The sequence below is a fragment of the Entelurus aequoreus genome, unplaced genomic scaffold (genome assembly GCF_033978785.1).
Source record: "Entelurus aequoreus isolate RoL-2023_Sb unplaced genomic scaffold, RoL_Eaeq_v1.1 HiC_scaffold_81, whole genome shotgun sequence".
Lineage (NCBI taxonomy): Eukaryota > Metazoa > Chordata > Actinopteri > Syngnathiformes > Syngnathidae > Entelurus > Entelurus aequoreus.
The window spans coordinates 84,701-102,500 of record NW_026908013.1 but is presented as its reverse complement, the minus strand read 5'-3'; the positions used below and the strand labels follow the sequence as shown (position 1 = coordinate 102,500).

The window sequence follows — 17,800 nt, the reverse complement described above, 5'->3', positions numbered from 1 at the left end:
AGCATTAATGGTGCCTTCACAGATGTGTAAGTTACCCATGTCTTGGGCACTAATACACCCCCATACCATCACACATGCTGACTTTTACACTTTGCGCCTAGAACAATCCGGATGGTTCTTTTCCTCTTTGGTCCGGAGGACACGACGTCCACAGTTTCCAAAAACAATTTGAAATGTGGACTCATCAGACCACAGAACACTTTTCCACTTTGTATCAGTCCATCTTAGATGAGCTCGGCGTTTCTGGGTGTTGTTGATAAACGGTTTTCGTCTTGCATAGGAGAGTTTTAACTTGCACTTACAGATGTAGCGACCAACTGTAGTTACTGACAGTGGGTTTCTGAAGTGTTCCATGTGGTGATATCCTTTACACACTGATGTGGCTTGTTGATGCAGTACAGCCTGAGGGATGGAAGGTCACGGGCTTAGCTGCTTACCTGCAGTGATTTCTCCACATTCTCTCAACCCTTTGATGATATTACGGAGCGTAGATGGTGAAATCCCTCAATTCCTTGCAATAGCTGCTTGAGAAAGGTTGTTCTTAAACTGTTCAACAATTTGCTCAGGCATTTGTTGACAAAGTGGTGACCCTCGCCCCATCCTTGTTTGTGAATGACTGAGCATTTCATGGAATCTACTTTTATACCCAATTATGGCACCCACCTGTTCCTAATTAGCCTGTTCACCTGTGGGATGTTCCAAATAAGTGTTTGATGAGCATTCCTCAACTTTATCAGTATTTATTGCCACCTTTCCCAACTTCTTTGTCACGTGTTGCTGCCATCAAATTATAAAGTTAATGATTATTTGCAAAAAGAAAAATGTTTATGAGTTTGAACATGAAATATGTTGTCTTTGTAGCATATTCAACTGAATATGGCTTGAAAAGGATTTGTAAATCATTGTATTCCGTTTATATTTACATCTAACACCATTTCCCAACTCATGGAAACGGGGTTTGTTTTATTTGGATGGATCATGTTGTCACAATTTGTTACCAGAGTGTGGAAAGTTGTAGCGTTTTTTTGTTGTGCTGAGCAGGCTGCCAGTCTTCTACACATTAAAACAAGCCTTCAAAGTGGATCTCTTGTTCTACATAGAGTCAACAACAACAACAACAACAACAACGGGTTGACACGCTTTATTGGAACAATTGCACACATGTCTGAGAAGGAAGGGAAGAAAGTGACACTGCATGAAGGAAGATTGGAAGACAGACATTTACAGGCTGAAGAGAAAGAGTCTTGCAGGGCTTGAAAGCGGTGCGGTGCGGCAGCAAAAATAATATTTACACAGGAGGAGTACATGCGGAGTCCATTTAGCGTACCCTTAAATGTTGGCCTCCGAGGTCACCTGACATGTATGTACTGCACTGCAAGGTAGGAAAAGGGCAAGGCAACAACTAGAGGAAGACCACAGATAATGGAGCGGGTCATGTGACACTCCAAACCAGGAAGATAGGGAAAAACACTGTCCTCCTGAGGTGACGTAACCCCAGAAATGATAAGGAAATGTGTCATAAGCTTTTGAAGCACTGCTCTACAGAGGAATCTTTCTGCATAGCAAGTAAGCCTGCTGTCTTATTGTGGAACTTTAACCAGGTGGTCAATGATTAGGATCCTCACGTAGCCCTCTTTGGATCCTTTTAGACAAAATGCGTGTGCGAGGGGAGGGCAGGGGAGGGGAGGGGGGGTCAACAAAGTGCAACACGTCTTAGAAAGCAAAGCCACCGAAAACATTCAAGATGATTAGTTTTTTATCAAGTTGGTCCTCTTCTCACTGCTGGCTGACCCCCATCTGGCCTGCTTCACCCTCCATGTAATGCTCAAAGGTGTCGTCCTCCATGTCAGGCAGTCCCAGCAGCTGCAATACAAGAGGCTTTGTTTACAACTTGACTTCATAGCAAAACACTTTGCTGCAAAAAGACCTCCCGCCAACATTCCCGGGGCTTTTTTTCTCATTTGCCAGAGCTTTTTCACAAACCTCTTTTGTCAAAAACATTGAATCATCTCACTTTTTATGAACGGCTTTTCAATATGTCAAGTGTTTCTTCTAACCTCCACCTAATCATTGCATCTATCCATTTTATACCACTTGTCCCTTTCGGGGTGTTGGAGCCTATCTCAGCTGCATTCAGGCGGAAGGCGGGGTACACCCTGGACAAGTCACTACCTCATCACAGATAGGGACCATTTAGTGTTGCCAATCAACCTATCCCCAGGTGCATGTCTTTGGAGGTGGGAGGGGCCTATCCCCAGGTGCATGTCTTTGGAGGTGGGAGGGGCCTATCCCCAGGTGCATGTCTTTGGAGGTGGGAGGGGCCTATCCCCAGGTGCATGTCTTTGGAGGTGGGAGGAAGTAGAACCCAGGCAGTCACGGGGAGAACATGCAAACTCCACACAGAAAGATCCTGAGCCCGGGATTGAACTCAGGACCTTGGTATTGTGAGGCACATGCACTAACCCCTGTGCCACCGTGAATTTCAAGAAGAACAAGTGTTGTATTGATGTTGTACTCCTTTTACAGCACACAGACTTAAAAGTGGACACTAGCTGGCTGTAAAAGCACATCTCATTGTCAAATGACTATTCTGTTTTCATTCATGATACCTAAGGGCTGTGAATCTTTGGGTACCGCACCATTCTCCTTCCATTCGCTTCGGGGGGGGTAATGATTCGATTAAGAATCGATTCTCCATTCCAAACGATTCTCGATTCAAAATCAATACTTTTTTAATGACATTAGGTGCCAGTTTTATGATGAACTACATCCCTCCGTTCAATAGATAACAGCTCTGATACATTTCTATATTACTTCAAATAATAATTCTACCCAAAAACTTTAATAAAATCAAATACAAACAAGACAAGTATCCAACACGTCTGTGTTCTAAAGCGAATCTGTACAGTAGATATGGATCATCTACATCGATTAAGAACCATTACAAATAGGAATCATGAAGATGGATTGTTTTTAAACACCACCCCTAGAAATAAAAAGACAATATAACATACATCCATAAACGTGGACGCATGTGAAAAAGTGCAATATATTTATCTGTACAGCAATCTATTTATTTATTTATATATATTTATTTATTTTATACTGTATATATATTTATATATTATTTATATATATTTATTTATTTATATATGCACCTTATTGCTTTTTTTATCCTGCACTACCATGAGCTTATGTAACGAAATGTCGTTCTTATCTGTGCTGTAAAGTTCAAATTTGAATGACAATAAAAAGGAAGTCTAAGTCTAAGTGTAAGTCTAAGTGTAAGTCTAAGTCTAAGTGTAAGTCTAAGTCTATGTCTAATTACAGACGACGGCTTCCGCTGTCTGCTCTGTGGTCCACAGCTTGCAGACATGTTTTACACTTGAAACGTCTTTGTCCATCTCAAACATTCATTTATGTTCCAACACATTTACCCTTGCCCCTAAAGAACATCTGTGAACATGAATCAATTGAAGTGGACCCCGACTTAAACAAGTTGAAAAACTTATTGGGGTGTTACCATTTAGTGGTCAATTGTACGGAATATGTACTTCACTGTGCAACCTACTAATAAAAGTCTCAATCAATCAATCAAAACCGCCATCTGTAGTGATAATGTTTGTTGGTAAATGAGAGACGATGCGAGATTAACATCACACTTCAACATCTCTAACATGTAAATGTTGCATCTTTGTTAGGTCAGCATTGCAAAGGAAAACATGTTCTTAGTTGTCTTACCTTGGGTAAATAAATATATAAATACATGTAAACTAGGAAGTCAAATGATGCTACTTTGTCCAACTTCCCCGCGTTTTTTGTCCAACCGCCCTTGATTGTCTCCGAGCGGCGCTCAAACGCACACCTCAGTCTTTCTCATTGAAACTTACGTTTGTTTCTTGTGGAGACCAAACAGGAAATGTAACAATATATCAACTATTTCTTGATCAAAACACACAATTGTCATTCTCCAGTGTAGCTCAGATATACTTCCTGTTCTTTTCTGCAGTGCTAAGCCTTCTGGGTAATGGAGTATATAAACATACAATAGCGTCCTGACTTCCTCGTTTACATGTATTGTATATTTATACAGAACATGTTTTCATTTGCAATGCTGACCCGAGCAAATACATTTACATTTAGAGATGTCTTTTCCAATAAAAATGTTATTTCTATGGTTATAATGAATGATTGCCTTGTGACATTCACACATATGTCATTCTACACCAACATTCTTCTGTTATTCTTCTTCTTTAGTGTTTTTGTCCTTGTATAATTCCCACATCGACATTGAATTCTTCAAAGTTTTTCCAAAATTACAGGTGAATTAATTGTTTTCTTTCTGCTACTCCTCCCACATTTTAAAACCGATGTTCAACCCTTCCACCATCAAAACATTCGTCTTAGTCAGGACAATAAAGCTAGTTATATTTTTAAACCGCAAAAATCCCCAGCTTTTTTGGTATTCACGTTTTTCCTCAATATCGAACAAAATAATGGGTAGTGCTGCCACCATTCTCACCTGTGGTTTTAACTACCCCCCTAAAACTAACCTTGACTGCAAATGACTGTTCCACACTATCAGAAAATACAGTTCTGGTACAAAAACATTCATTTTTTGGTTTAAACACCAAACTATCTATTAAACAAGACAAGAAGCAAGGAATCAGGTAGAGACAGAGTTACATTTTGCTCTTGAGGAGAAACGTTTGGGGCTGCACACTCAGTTACAGTCTCCCACCACGCTCTAAGGTACAGCCCCACGCGCTCCTCTATTTATTCAGGAGTTCCCTAGTTGACATCACTGAGGCCGCCTCTAAAGGGAGTGGTCACACATATCATGCAGTACGCACAATACGTGACGGAATGTGCTGGGGGCCTTGTGATTGCCTTGTCTCTGCTTCGTCTGTGTGCTGTCGTCCTATCTTCGTTGAGGTCCTGGTACGTCTTTGGCTGTTAGCGGGCTAAAACAAAGAAAACATCTGCGGCGAGGCCACCCCTCATATGCCATGGAAGATAACAAGTTGTGTGCCCTTCCACAAAGCAGAAAAGAGCACAATAGATAATAACTATAGCAACGGCCTTTAAGCATAAGAGTTGTGTGATAACCTATACATAATTATTCTAACATTTAGTCTGAAAATAGCCCAAAACGCAGAACTGTTGCAGCAATGCATTATGGGTACCCATGTCATTCTGACCAGTTGCACTAATAATGGTATGCTTATGAAGGGAAATTACTGCCAAAACTCCACAAACACACACAAATGTTTTTACTCACATCCAACGATTCGCAAGTAAAAAACTAAACTATTTTTTGCGAGTAAAAAAAGGATTCATAAGTGTGTAAAATAATTTTCTACAAGTGAAATCTTTTGGCGAAAAATTATTTTACATACATCATTTTTTCACTCGCAAAAAAAATAAAATTATATATATATATATATATATATATATATATATAGCATATAATATATAATATATATATATATAGTTCTTTTTGCACCATGACTAGGGAAGGTTATTTGCATTTGGTCATATAAGTTAATGCTGCACATAAATCTCCACTCAGAGCATAAAAAAACATCATTGACCTGCATTGCTTATGTTGTCCACTAGATGGCAGCATCTAAAATGCCAGACTATTGATATATATGGGGCGGCATGGAGTAGTGGGTAGAGTGGCCGTGCCAGAAACCTGAGGGTTGCAGGTTCGCTCCCCGCATCGTAGCCGTTGTGTCTTTGGGCAGGACACCTCACCCTTGCCCCCGGTGCCACCCGCACTGGTGAATGAATGATGAATGATGGGTGGTGCAAACTGGCAGCCACGCTTCCGTCAGTCTACCTCAGGGCAGCTGTGGCTACAAAAGTAGTTTACCACCAGCAGGTGTGAAGGGATGATGAAAGTAGCTTACCACCAGCAGGTGTGAATGAATGATGAAAGTAGCTTACCACCAGCAGGTGTGAAGGGATGATGAAAGTAGCTTACCACCAGCAAGTGTGAAGGGATGATGAAAGTAGCTTACCACCAGCAGGTGTGAAGGGATGATGAAAGTAGCTTACCACCAGCAGGTGTGAAGGGATGATGGCTTCTCACTTCTCCGTAAAGCGCTTCGAGTATCTAGAAAAGTGCTATATAAATCTAATCCATTATCATTATTATTATTATTATTATTATTATATAATTGCAATCTCCTTGTGGGAAGATTCCTTATTAATTTGACGGTTTCCAACTTTGAATAATAAAAAAAATGGCCAATATTTCCAAACTTCCCAAGCTTAACTTCCCGTGGTAAATTTCCGGAAATTTACCGGAAACTTTCCACCCCTTTGCAACCGTGTTGGAGAGCCAAGAGTTTGTGAGGTGGTTGGAGAAGCAGATTGTTGTAGAATTGAGGAGGGCCTGACCTTAGCTGTCTGTGTGCTGTTGAGCAAGGCAGCATTTGAATAAGACAAGCAACATCAATGTTGTCTTACAGGCCTGAAGGACGTGAAGACCTTCTGCAGCACCTCCAGCAGGGTCTTCTTGCCGCAGGACGAGATGTAGTCCTGAGCCAGCTGGAGGAAAGGTAGGCAGTCCTCGCTCTCGCTCCACACGTGCTGCACAAACACAGCAAATACTGTACATCATTGTCACAACAGGAAGTGAAGCTGGGTCAGGATGAAGCTAGACGTAGGAGCGGATCACATAAACAACAATGGCTGTGCACTTGTGCTGCAAAGTCCTAAAAGGCCGCCGCTTCTTATTACAGGCGACATCAAAACACAAGCATGAACTGAAAGATGAATTCTGTCTATTTAATGATCTGTGCCCTTACTTTTGTGGTAAGATCAATCAATCAATCAATCAATGTTTACTTATATAGCCCCAAATCAGCAGTGTCTCAAAGGGCTGCACAAGCCACAACCACATCCTGGGCTCAGATCCCACATCAGGGCAAGAAAAAACTCAACCCAATGGGATGACAATGAGAAACATTGGAGAGGTTTCTCATTGTCCCCACACACACCTGGGCAAGGTGCAATGGACGTCGAGTGGATCTAGCATAATAGTGAGAGTCCAGTCCATAGTGGATCTAACATAATAGTGAGAGTCCAGTCCATAGTGGATCTAACATAATAGTGTGAGAGTCCAGTCCATAGTGGACCTAACATAATAGTGTGAGAGTCCAGTCCATAGTGGATCTAACATAATAGTGTGAGAGTCCAGTCCATAGTGGATCTAACATAATAGTGTGAGAGTCCAGTCCATAGTGGATCTAACATAATAGTGTGAGAGTCCAGTCCATAGTGGACCTAACATAATAGTGTGAGAGTCCAGTCCATAGTGGATCTAACATAATAGTGAGAGTCCAGTCCATAGTGGATCTAACATAATAGTGAGAGTCCAGTCCATAGTGGATCCAACATAATAGTGAGAGTCCAGTCCATAGTGGATCTAACATAATAGTGTGAGAGTCCAGTCCATAGTGGATCTAACATAATAGTGTGAGAGTCCAGTCCATAGTGGATCTAACATAATAGTGTGAGAGTCCAGTCCATAGTGGATCTAACATAATAGTGAGAGTCCAGTCCATAGTGGATCTAACATAATAGTGTGAGAGTCCAGTCCATAGTGGATCCAACATAATAGTGAGAGTCCAGTCCATAGTGGATCTAACATAATAGTGAGAGTCCAGTCCATAGTGGATCTAACATAATAGTGAGAGTCCAGTCCATAGTGGATCTAACATAATAGTGTGAGAGTCCAGTCCATAGTGGATCTAACATAATAGTGAGAGTCCAGTCCATAGTGGATCTAACATAATAGTGAGAGTCCAGTCCATAGTGGATCTAACATAATAGTGAGAGTCCAGTCCATAGTGGATCTAACATAATAGTGAGAGTCCAGTCCATAGTGGATCTGACATAATAGTGAGAGTCCAGTCCATAGTGGATCTAACATAATAGTGTGAGAGTCCAGTCCATAGTGGATCTAACATAATAGTGAGAGTCCAGTCCATAGTGGATCTAACATAATAGTGTGAGAGTCCAGTCAATAGTGGATCTAACATAATAGTGAGAGTCCAGTCCATAGTGGATCTAACATAATAGTGAGAGTCCAGTCCATAGTGGATCTAACATAATAGTGAGAGTCCAGTCCATAGTGGATCTAACATAATAGTGAGAGTCCAGTCCATAGTGGATCTAACATAATAGTGTGAGAGTCCAGTCCATAGTGGATCTAACATAATAGTGTGAGAGTCCAGTCCATAGTGGATCTAACATAATAGTGTGAGAGTCCAGTCCATAGTGGATCTAACATAATAGTGAGAGTCCAGTCCATAGTGGATCTAACATAATAGTGTGAGAGTCCAGTCCATAGTGGATCTAACATAATAGTGAGAGTCCAGTCCATAGTGGATCTAACATAATAGTGAGAGTCCAGTCCATAGTGGATCTAACATAATAGTGAGAGTCCAGTCCATACTGGATCTAACATAATAGTGTGAGAGTCCAGTCCATAGTGGATCTAATATAATAGTGAGAGTCCAGTCCATAGTGGATCTAACATAATAGTGAGAGTCCAGTCCATAGTGGATCCAACATAATAGTGAGAGTCCAGTCCATAGTGGATCTAACATAATAGTGAGAGTCCAGTCCATAGTGGATCTGACATAATAGTGAGAGTCCAGTCCATAGTGGATCTAACATAATAGTGTGTGAGTCCAGTCCATAGTGGATCTAACATAATAGTGAGAGTCCAGTCCATAGTGGATCTAACATAATAGTGTGAGAGTCCAGTCCATAGTGGATCTAACATAATAGTGTGAGAGTCCAGTCCATAGTGGATCTAACATAATAGTGTGAGAGTCCAGTCCATAGTGGATCTAACATAATAGTGTGAGAGTCCAGTCCATAGTGGATCTAACATAATAGTGAGAGTCCAGTCCATAGTGGATCTAACATAATAGTGTGAGAGTCCAGTCCATAGTGGATCTAATATAATAGTGTGAGAGTCCAGTCCATAGTGGATCTAACATAATAGTGAGAGTCCAGTCCATAGTGGATCTGACATAATAGTGAGGGTCCAGTCCATAGTGGATCTAACATAATAGTGTGAGAGTCCAGTCCATAGTGGACCTAACATAATAGTGTGAGAGTCCAGTCCATAGTGGATCTAACATAATAGTGTGAGAGTCCAGTCCATAGTGGATCTAACATAATAGTGTGAGAGTCCAGTCCATAGTGGATCTAACATAATAGTGTGAGAGTCCAGTCCATAGTGGACCTAACATAATAGTGTGAGAGTCCAGTCCATAGTGGATCTAACATAATAGTGAGAGTCCAGTCCATAGTGGATCTAACATAATAGTGAAAGTCCAGTCCATAGTGGATCCAACATAATAGTGAGAGTCCAGTCCATAGTGGATCTAACATAATAGTGTGAGAGTCCAGTCCATAGTGGATCTAACATAATAGTGTGAGAGTCCAGTCCATAGTGGATCTAACATAATAGTGTGAGAGTCCAGTCCATAGTGGATCTAACATAATAGTGAGAGTCCAGTCCATAGTGGATCTAACATCATAGTGTGAGAGTCCAGTCCATAGTGGATCCAACATAATAGTGAGAGTCCAGTCCATAGTGGATCTAACATAATAGTGAGAGTCCAGTCCATAGTGGATCTAACATAATAGTGAGAGTCCAGTCCATAGTGGATCTAACATAATAGTGTGAGAGTCCAGTCCATAGTGGATCTAACATAATAGTGAGAGTCCAGTCCATAGTGGATCTAACATAATAGTGAGAGTCCAGTCCATAGTGGATCTAACATAATAGTGAGAGTCCAGTCCATAGTGGATCTAACATAATAGTGAGAGTCCAGTCCATAGTGGATCTGACATAATAGTGAGAGTCCAGTCCATAGTGGATCTAACATAATAGTGTGAGAGTCCAGTCCATAGTGGATCTAACATAATAGTGAGAGTCCAGTCCATAGTGGATCTAACATAATAGTGTGAGAGTCCAGTCAATAGTGGATCTAACATAATAGTGAGAGTCCAGTCCATAGTGGATCTAACATAATAGTGAGAGTCCAGTCCATAGTGGATCTAACATAATAGTGAGAGTCCAGTCCATAGTGGATCTAACATAATAGTGAGAGTCCAGTCCATAGTGGATCTAACATAATAGTGTGAGAGTCCAGTCCATAGTGGATCTAACATAATAGTGTGAGAGTCCAGTCCATAGTGGATCTAACATAATAGTGTGAGAGTCCAGTCCATAGTGGATCTAACATAATAGTGAGAGTCCAGTCCATAGTGGATCTAACATAATAGTGTGAGAGTCCAGTCCATAGTGGATCTAACATAATAGTGAGAGTCCAGTCCATAGTGGATCTAACATAATAGTGAGAGTCCAGTCCATAGTGGATCTAACATAATAGTGAGAGTCCAGTCCATACTGGATCTAACATAATAGTGTGAGAGTCCAGTCCATAGTGGATCTAATATAATAGTGAGAGTCCAGTCCATAGTGGATCTAACATAATAGTGAGAGTCCAGTCCATAGTGGATCCAACATAATAGTGAGAGTCCAGTCCATAGTGGATCTAACATAATAGTGAGAGTCCAGTCCATAGTGGATCTGACATAATAGTGAGAGTCCAGTCCATAGTGGATCTAACATAATAGTGTGTGAGTCCAGTCCATAGTGGATCTAACATAATAGTGAGAGTCCAGTCCATAGTGGATCTAACATAATAGTGTGAGAGTCCAGTCCATAGTGGATCTAACATAATAGTGTGAGAGTCCAGTCCATAGTGGATCTAACATAATAGTGTGAGAGTCCAGTCCATAGTGGATCTAACATAATAGTGTGAGAGTCCAGTCCATAGTGGATCTAACATAATAGTGAGAGTCCAGTCCATAGTGGATCTAACATAATAGTGTGAGAGTCCAGTCCATAGTGGATCTAATATAATAGTGTGAGAGTCCAGTCCATAGTGGATCTAACATAATAGTGAGAGTCCAGTCCATAGTGGATCTGACATAATAGTGAGAGTCCAGTCCATAGTGGATCTAACATAATAGTGTGAGAGTCCAGTCCATAGTGGACCTAACATAATAGTGTGAGAGTCCAGTCCATAGTGGATCTAACATAATAGTGTGAGAGTCCAGTCCATAGTGGATCTAACATAATAGTGTGAGAGTCCAGTCCATAGTGGATCTAACATAATAGTGTGAGAGTCCAGTCCATAGTGGACCTAACATAATAGTGTGAGAGTCCAGTCCATAGTGGATCTAACATAATAGTGAGAGTCCAGTCCATAGTGGATCTAACATAATAGTGAGAGTCCAGTCCATAGTGGATCCAACATAATAGTGAGAGTCCAGTCCATAGTGGATCTAACATAATAGTGTGAGAGTCCAGTCCATAGTGGATCTAACATAATAGTGTGAGAGTCCAGTCCATAGTGGATCTAACATAATAGTGTGAGAGTCCAGTCCATAGTGGATCTAACATAATAGTGAGAGTCCAGTCCATAGTGGATCTAACATCATAGTGTGAGAGTCCAGTCCATAGTGGATCCAACATAATAGTGAGAGTCCAGTCCATAGTGGATCTAACATAATAGTGAGAGTCCAGTCCATAGTGGATCTAACATAATAGTGAGAGTCCAGTCCATAGTGGATCTAACATAATAGTGTGAGAGTCCAGTCCATAGTGGATCTAACATAATAGTGAGAGTCCAGTCCATAGTGGATCTAACATAATAGTGAGAGTCCAGTCCATAGTGGATCTAACATAATAGTGAGAGTCCAGTCCATAGTGGATCTAACATAATAGTGAGAGTCCAGTCCATAGTGGATCTGACATAATAGTGAGAGTCCAGTCCATAGTGGATCTAACATAATAGTGTGAGAGTCCAGTCCATAGTGGATCTAACATAATAGTGAGAGTCCAGTCCATAGTGGATCTAACATAATAGTGTGAGAGTCCAGTCAATAGTGGATCTAACATAATAGTGAGAGTCCAGTCCATAGTGGATCTAACATAATAGTGAGAGTCCAGTCCATAGTGGATCTAACATAATAGTGAGAGTCCAGTCCATAGTGGATCTAACATAATAGTGAGAGTCCAGTCCATAGTGGATCTAACATAATAGTGTGAGAGTCCAGTCCATAGTGGATCTAACATAATAGTGTGAGAGTCCAGTCCATAGTGGATCTAACATAATAGTGTGAGAGTCCAGTCCATAGTGGATCTAACATAATAGTGAGAGTCCAGTCCATAGTGGATCTAACATAATAGTGTGAGAGTCCAGTCCATAGTGGATCTAACATAATAGTGAGAGTCCAGTCCATAGTGGATCTAACATAATAGTGAGAGTCCAGTCCATAGTGGATCTAACATAATAGTGAGAGTCCAGTCCATACTGGATCTAACATAATAGTGTGAGAGTCCAGTCCATAGTGGATCTAATATAATAGTGAGAGTCCAGTCCATAGTGGATCTAACATAATAGTGAGAGTCCAGTCCATAGTGGATCCAACATAATAGTGAGAGTCCAGTCCATAGTGGATCTAACATAATAGTGAGAGTCCAGTCCATAGTGGATCTGACATAATAGTGAGAGTCCAGTCCATAGTGGATCTAACATAATAGTGTGAGAGTCCAGTCCATAGTGGATCTAACATAATAGTGAGAGTCCAGTCCATAGTGGATCTAACATAATAGTGTGAGAGTCCAGTCCATAGTGGATCTAACATAATAGTGTGAGAGTCCAGTCCATAGTGGATCTAACATAATAGTGTGAGAGTCCAGTCCATAGTGGATCTAACATAATAGTGTGAGAGTCCAGTCCATAGTGGATCTAACATAATAGTGAGAGTCCAGTCCATAGTGGATCTAACATAATAGTGTGAGAGTCCAGTCCATAGTGGATCTAATATAATAGTGTGAGAGTCCAGTCCATAGTGGATCTAACATAATAGTGAGAGTCCAGTCCATAGTGGATCTAACATAATAGTGTGAGAGTCCAGTCCATAGTGGATCTAACATAATAGTGTGAGAGTCCAGTCCATAGTGGATCTAACATAATAGTGAGAGTCCAGTCCATAGTGGATCTAACATAATAGTGTGAGAGTCCAGTCCATAGTGGGTCTAACATAATAGAGAGAGTCCAGTCCATAGTGGGTCTAACATAATAGTGAGAGTCCAGTCCATAGTGGATCTAACATAATAGTGTGAGAGTCCAGTCCATAGTGGATCTAACATAATAGTGAGAGTCCAGTCCATAGTGGATCTAGCGTAATAGTGGGAGTCCAGTCCATAGTGGATCTAACATAATAGTGAGAGTCCAGTCCATAGTGGATCTAACATAATAGTGAGAGTCCAGTCCATAGTGGATCTGACATAATAGTGAGAGTCCAGTCCATAGTGGATCTAACATAATAGTGTGAGAGTCCAGTCCATAGTGGATCTAACATAATAGTGAGAGTCCAGTCCATAGTGGATCTAACATAATAGTGTGAGAGTCCAGTCCATAGTGGATCTAACATAATAGTGAGAGTCCAGTCCATAGTGGATCTAACATAATAGTGTGAGAGTCCAGTCCATAGTGGATCTAACATAATAGTGTGAGAGTCCAGTCCATAGTGGATCTAACATAATAGTGTGAGAGTCCAGTCCATAGTGGATCTAACATAATAGTGTGAGAGTCCAGTCCATAGTGGATCTAACATAATAGTGAGAGTCCAGTCCATAGTGGATCTAACATAATAGTGTGAGAGTCCAGTCCATAGTGGATCTAATATAATAGTGTGAGAGTCCAGTCCATAGTGGATCTAACATAATAGTGAGAGTCCAGTCCATAGTGGATCTAACATAATAGTGTGAGAGTCCAGTCCATAGTGGATCTAACATAATAGTGTGAGAGTCCAGTCCATAGTGGATCTAACATAATAGTGAGAGTCCAGTCCATAGTGGATCTAACATAATAGTGTGAGAGTCCAGTCCATAGTGGATCTAACATAATAGTGAGAGTCCAGTCTATAGTGGATCTAACATAATAGTGAGAGTCCAGTCCATAGTGGATCTAACATAATAGTGAGAGTCCAGTCCATAGTGGATCTAACATAATAGTGTGAGAGTCCAGTCCATAGTGGATCTAACATAATAGTGAGAGTCCAGTCCATAGTGGATCTAACATAATAGTGAGAGTCCAGTCCATAGTGGATCTAACATAATAGTGAGAGTCCAGTCCATAGTGGATCTGACATAATAGTGAGAGTCCAGTCCATAGTGGATCTAACATAATAGTGTGAGAGTCCAGTCCATAGTGGATCTAACATAATAGTGAGAGTCCAGTCCATAGTGGATCTAACATAATAGTGTGAGAGTCCAGTCAATAGTGGATCTAACATAATAGTGAGAGTCCAGTCCATAGTGGATCTAACATAATAGTGAGAGTCCAGTCCATAGTGGATCTAACATAATAGTGAGAGTCCAGTCCATAGTGGATCTAACATAATAGTGTGAGAGTCCAGTCCATAGTGGATCTAACATAATAGTGTGAGAGTCCAGTCCATAGTGGATCTAACATAATAGTCTGAGAGTCCAGTCCATAGTGGATCTAACATAATAGTGAGAGTCCAGTCCATAGTGGATCTAACATAATAGTGTGAGAGTCCAGTCCATAGTGGATCTAACATAATAGTGAGAGTCCAGTCCATAGTGGATCGAACATAATAGTGAGAGTCCAGTCCATACTGGATCTAACATAATAGTGTGAGAGTCCAGTCCATAGTGGATCTAATATAATAGTGAGAGTCCAGTCCATAGTGGATCTAACATAATAGTGAGAGTCCAGTCCATAGTGGATCTAACATAATAGTGAGAGTCCAGTCCATAGTGGATCTAACATAATAGTGAGAGTCCAGTCCATAGTGGATCTGACATAATAGTGAGAGTCCAGTCCATAGTGGATCTAACATAATAGTGTGAGAGTCCAGTCCATAGTGGATCTAACATAATAGTGAGAGTCCAGTCCATAGTGGATCTAACATAATAGTGTGAGAGTCCAGTCCATAGTGGATCTAACATAATAGTGTGAGAGTCCAGTCCATAGTGGATCTAACATAATAGTGTGAGAGTCCAGTCCATAGTGGATCTAACATAATAGTGTGAGAGTCCAGTCCATAGTGGATCTAACATAATAGTGAGAGTCCAGTCCATAGTGGATCTAACATAATAGTGTGAGAGTCCAGTCCATAGTGGATCTAATATAATAGTGTGAGAGTCCAGTCCATAGTGGATCTAACATAATAGTGAGAGTCCAGTCCATAGTGGATCTAACATAATAGTGTGAGAGTCCAGTCCATAGTGGATCTAACATAATAGTGTGAGAGTCCAGTCCATAGTGGATCTAACATAATAGTGAGAGTCCAGTCCATAGTGGGTCTAACATAATAGTGTGAGAGTCCAGTCCATAGTGGGTCTAACATAATAGAGAGAGTCCAGTCCATAGTGGGTCTAACATAATAGTGAGAGTCCAGTCCATAGTGGATCTAACATAATAGTGTGAGAGTCCAGTCCATAGTGGATCTAACATAATAGTGAGAGTCCAGTCCATAGTGGATCTAACGTAATAGTGGGAGTCCAGTCCATAGTGGATCTAACATAATAGTGAGAGTCCAGTCCATAGTGGATCTAACATAATAGTGAGAGTCCAGTCCATAGTGGATCTGACATAATAGTGAGAGTCCAGTCCATAGTGGATCTAACATAATAGTGTGAGAGTCCAGTCCATAGTGGATCTAACATAATAGTGAGAGTCCAGTCCATAGTGGATCTAACATAATAGTGTGAGAGTCCAGTCCATAGTGGATCTAACATAATAGTGAGAGTCCAGTCCATAGTGGATCTAACATAATAGTGAGAGTCCAGTCCATAGTGGATCTAACATAATAGTGAGAGTCCAGTCCATAGTGGATCTGACATAATAGTGAGAGTCCAGTCCATAGTGGATCTAACATAATAGTGTGAGAGTCCAGTCCATAGTGGATCTAACATAATAGTGAGAGTCCAGTCCATAGTGGATCTAACATAATAGTGTGAGAGTCCAGTCCATAGTGGATCTAACATAATAGTGTGAGAGTCCAGTCCATAGTGGATCTAACATAATAGTGTGAGAGTCCAGTCCATAGTGGATCTAACATAATAGTGTGAGAGTCCAGTCCATAGTGGATCTAACATAATAGTGAGAGTCCAGTCCATAGTGGATCTAACATAATAGTGTGAGAGTCCAGTCCATAGTGGATCTAATATAATAGTGTGAGAGTCCAGTCCATAGTGGATCTAACATAATAGTGAGAGTCCAGTCCATAGTGGATCTAACATAATAGTGTGAGAGTCCAGTCCATAGTGGATCTAACATAATAGTGTGAGAGTCCAGTCCATAGTGGATCTAACATAATAGTGAGAGTCCAGTCCATAGTGGATCTAACATAATAGTGTGAGAGTCCAGTCCATAGTGGATCTAACATAATAGTGTGAGAGTCCAGTCCATAGTGGATCTAACATAATAGTGTGAGAGTCCAGTCCATAGTGGATCTAACATAATAGTGAGAGTCCAGTCCATAGTGGATCTAACATAATAGTGTGAGAGTCCAGTCCATAGTGGATCTAACATAATAGTGTGAGAGTCCAGTCCATAGTGGGTCTAACATAATAGTGTGAGAGTCCAGTCCATAGTGGGTCTAACATAATAGAGAGAGTCCAGTCCATAGTGGGTCTAACATAATAGTGAGAGTCCAGTCCATAGTGGATCTAACATAATAGTGTGAGAGTCCAGTCCATAGTGGATCTAACATAATAGTGAGAGTCCAGTCCATAGTGGATCTAACGTAATAGTGAGAGTCCAGTCCATAGTGGATCTAACATAATAGTGAGAGTCCAGTCCATAGTGGATCTAACATAATAGTGAGTGTCCAGTCCATAGTGGATCTGACATAATAGTGAGAGTCCAGTCCATAGTGGATCTAACATAATAGTGTGAGAGTCCAGTCCATAGTGGATCTAACATAATAGTGAGAGTCCAGTCCATAGTGGATCTAACATAATAGTGTGAGAGTCCAGTCCATAGTGGATCTAACATAATAGTGTGAGAGTCCAGTCCATAGTGGATCTAACATAATAGTGTGAGAGTCCAGTCCATAGTGGATCCAACATAATAGTGAGAGTCCAGTCCATAGTGGATCTAACACAATAGTGTGAGATACCAGTCCATAGTGGATCTAATATAATAGTGTGAGAGTCCAGTCCATAGTGGATCTAACATAATAGTGTGAGAGTCCAGTCCATAGTGGATCTAACATAATAGTGTGAGAGTCCAGTCCATAGTGGATCTAACATAATAGTGAGAGTCCAGTCCATAGTGGGTCTAACATAATAGTGTGAGAGTCCAGTCCATAGTGGATCCAACATAATAGTGAGAGTCCAGTCCATAGTGGGTCTAACATAATCTTTATACCAATAAGTGTCCAGTGAGTGTTTATTAGGCAACACAATGAGGTCCATTTGAAGAAAAAACATTTCCACAGAATATTTGTTGAGTTTAACATGACAGCACTACACAGTCCCTTCATTAAACACAGACTGTTGTTGAGTTTAACATGACAGCACTACACAGTCCCTTCATTAAACATAGACTGTTGTTGAGTTTAACATGACAGCACTACACAGTCCCTTCATTAAACATAGACTGTTGTTGAGTTTAACATGACAGCACTACACAGTCCCTTCATTAAACATAGA

General features: G+C 40.8%; 1 protein-coding gene across 1 annotated transcript in view; it reads right to left on the bottom strand.

Annotated features, from left to right (window-relative positions):
• Window positions 1-1,126: 1,126 nt before the first annotated feature.
• The window catches only part of LOC133645439 (maturin-like), a 28,652-nt gene continuing 11,978 nt past the window's right edge, over window positions 1,127-17,800 (bottom strand). The window contains exons 2-3 of the mRNA XM_062040272.1: window positions 6,478-6,600; window positions 1,127-1,863 (exon numbers count right to left, since the gene is read on the bottom strand). Of these exons, the coding sequence (XP_061896256.1) occupies window positions 1,777-1,863; window positions 6,478-6,600 (210 nt within the window). The 3' untranslated portion in view covers window positions 1,127-1,776. The remainder of the gene's footprint in view (window positions 1,864-6,477; window positions 6,601-17,800) is intronic.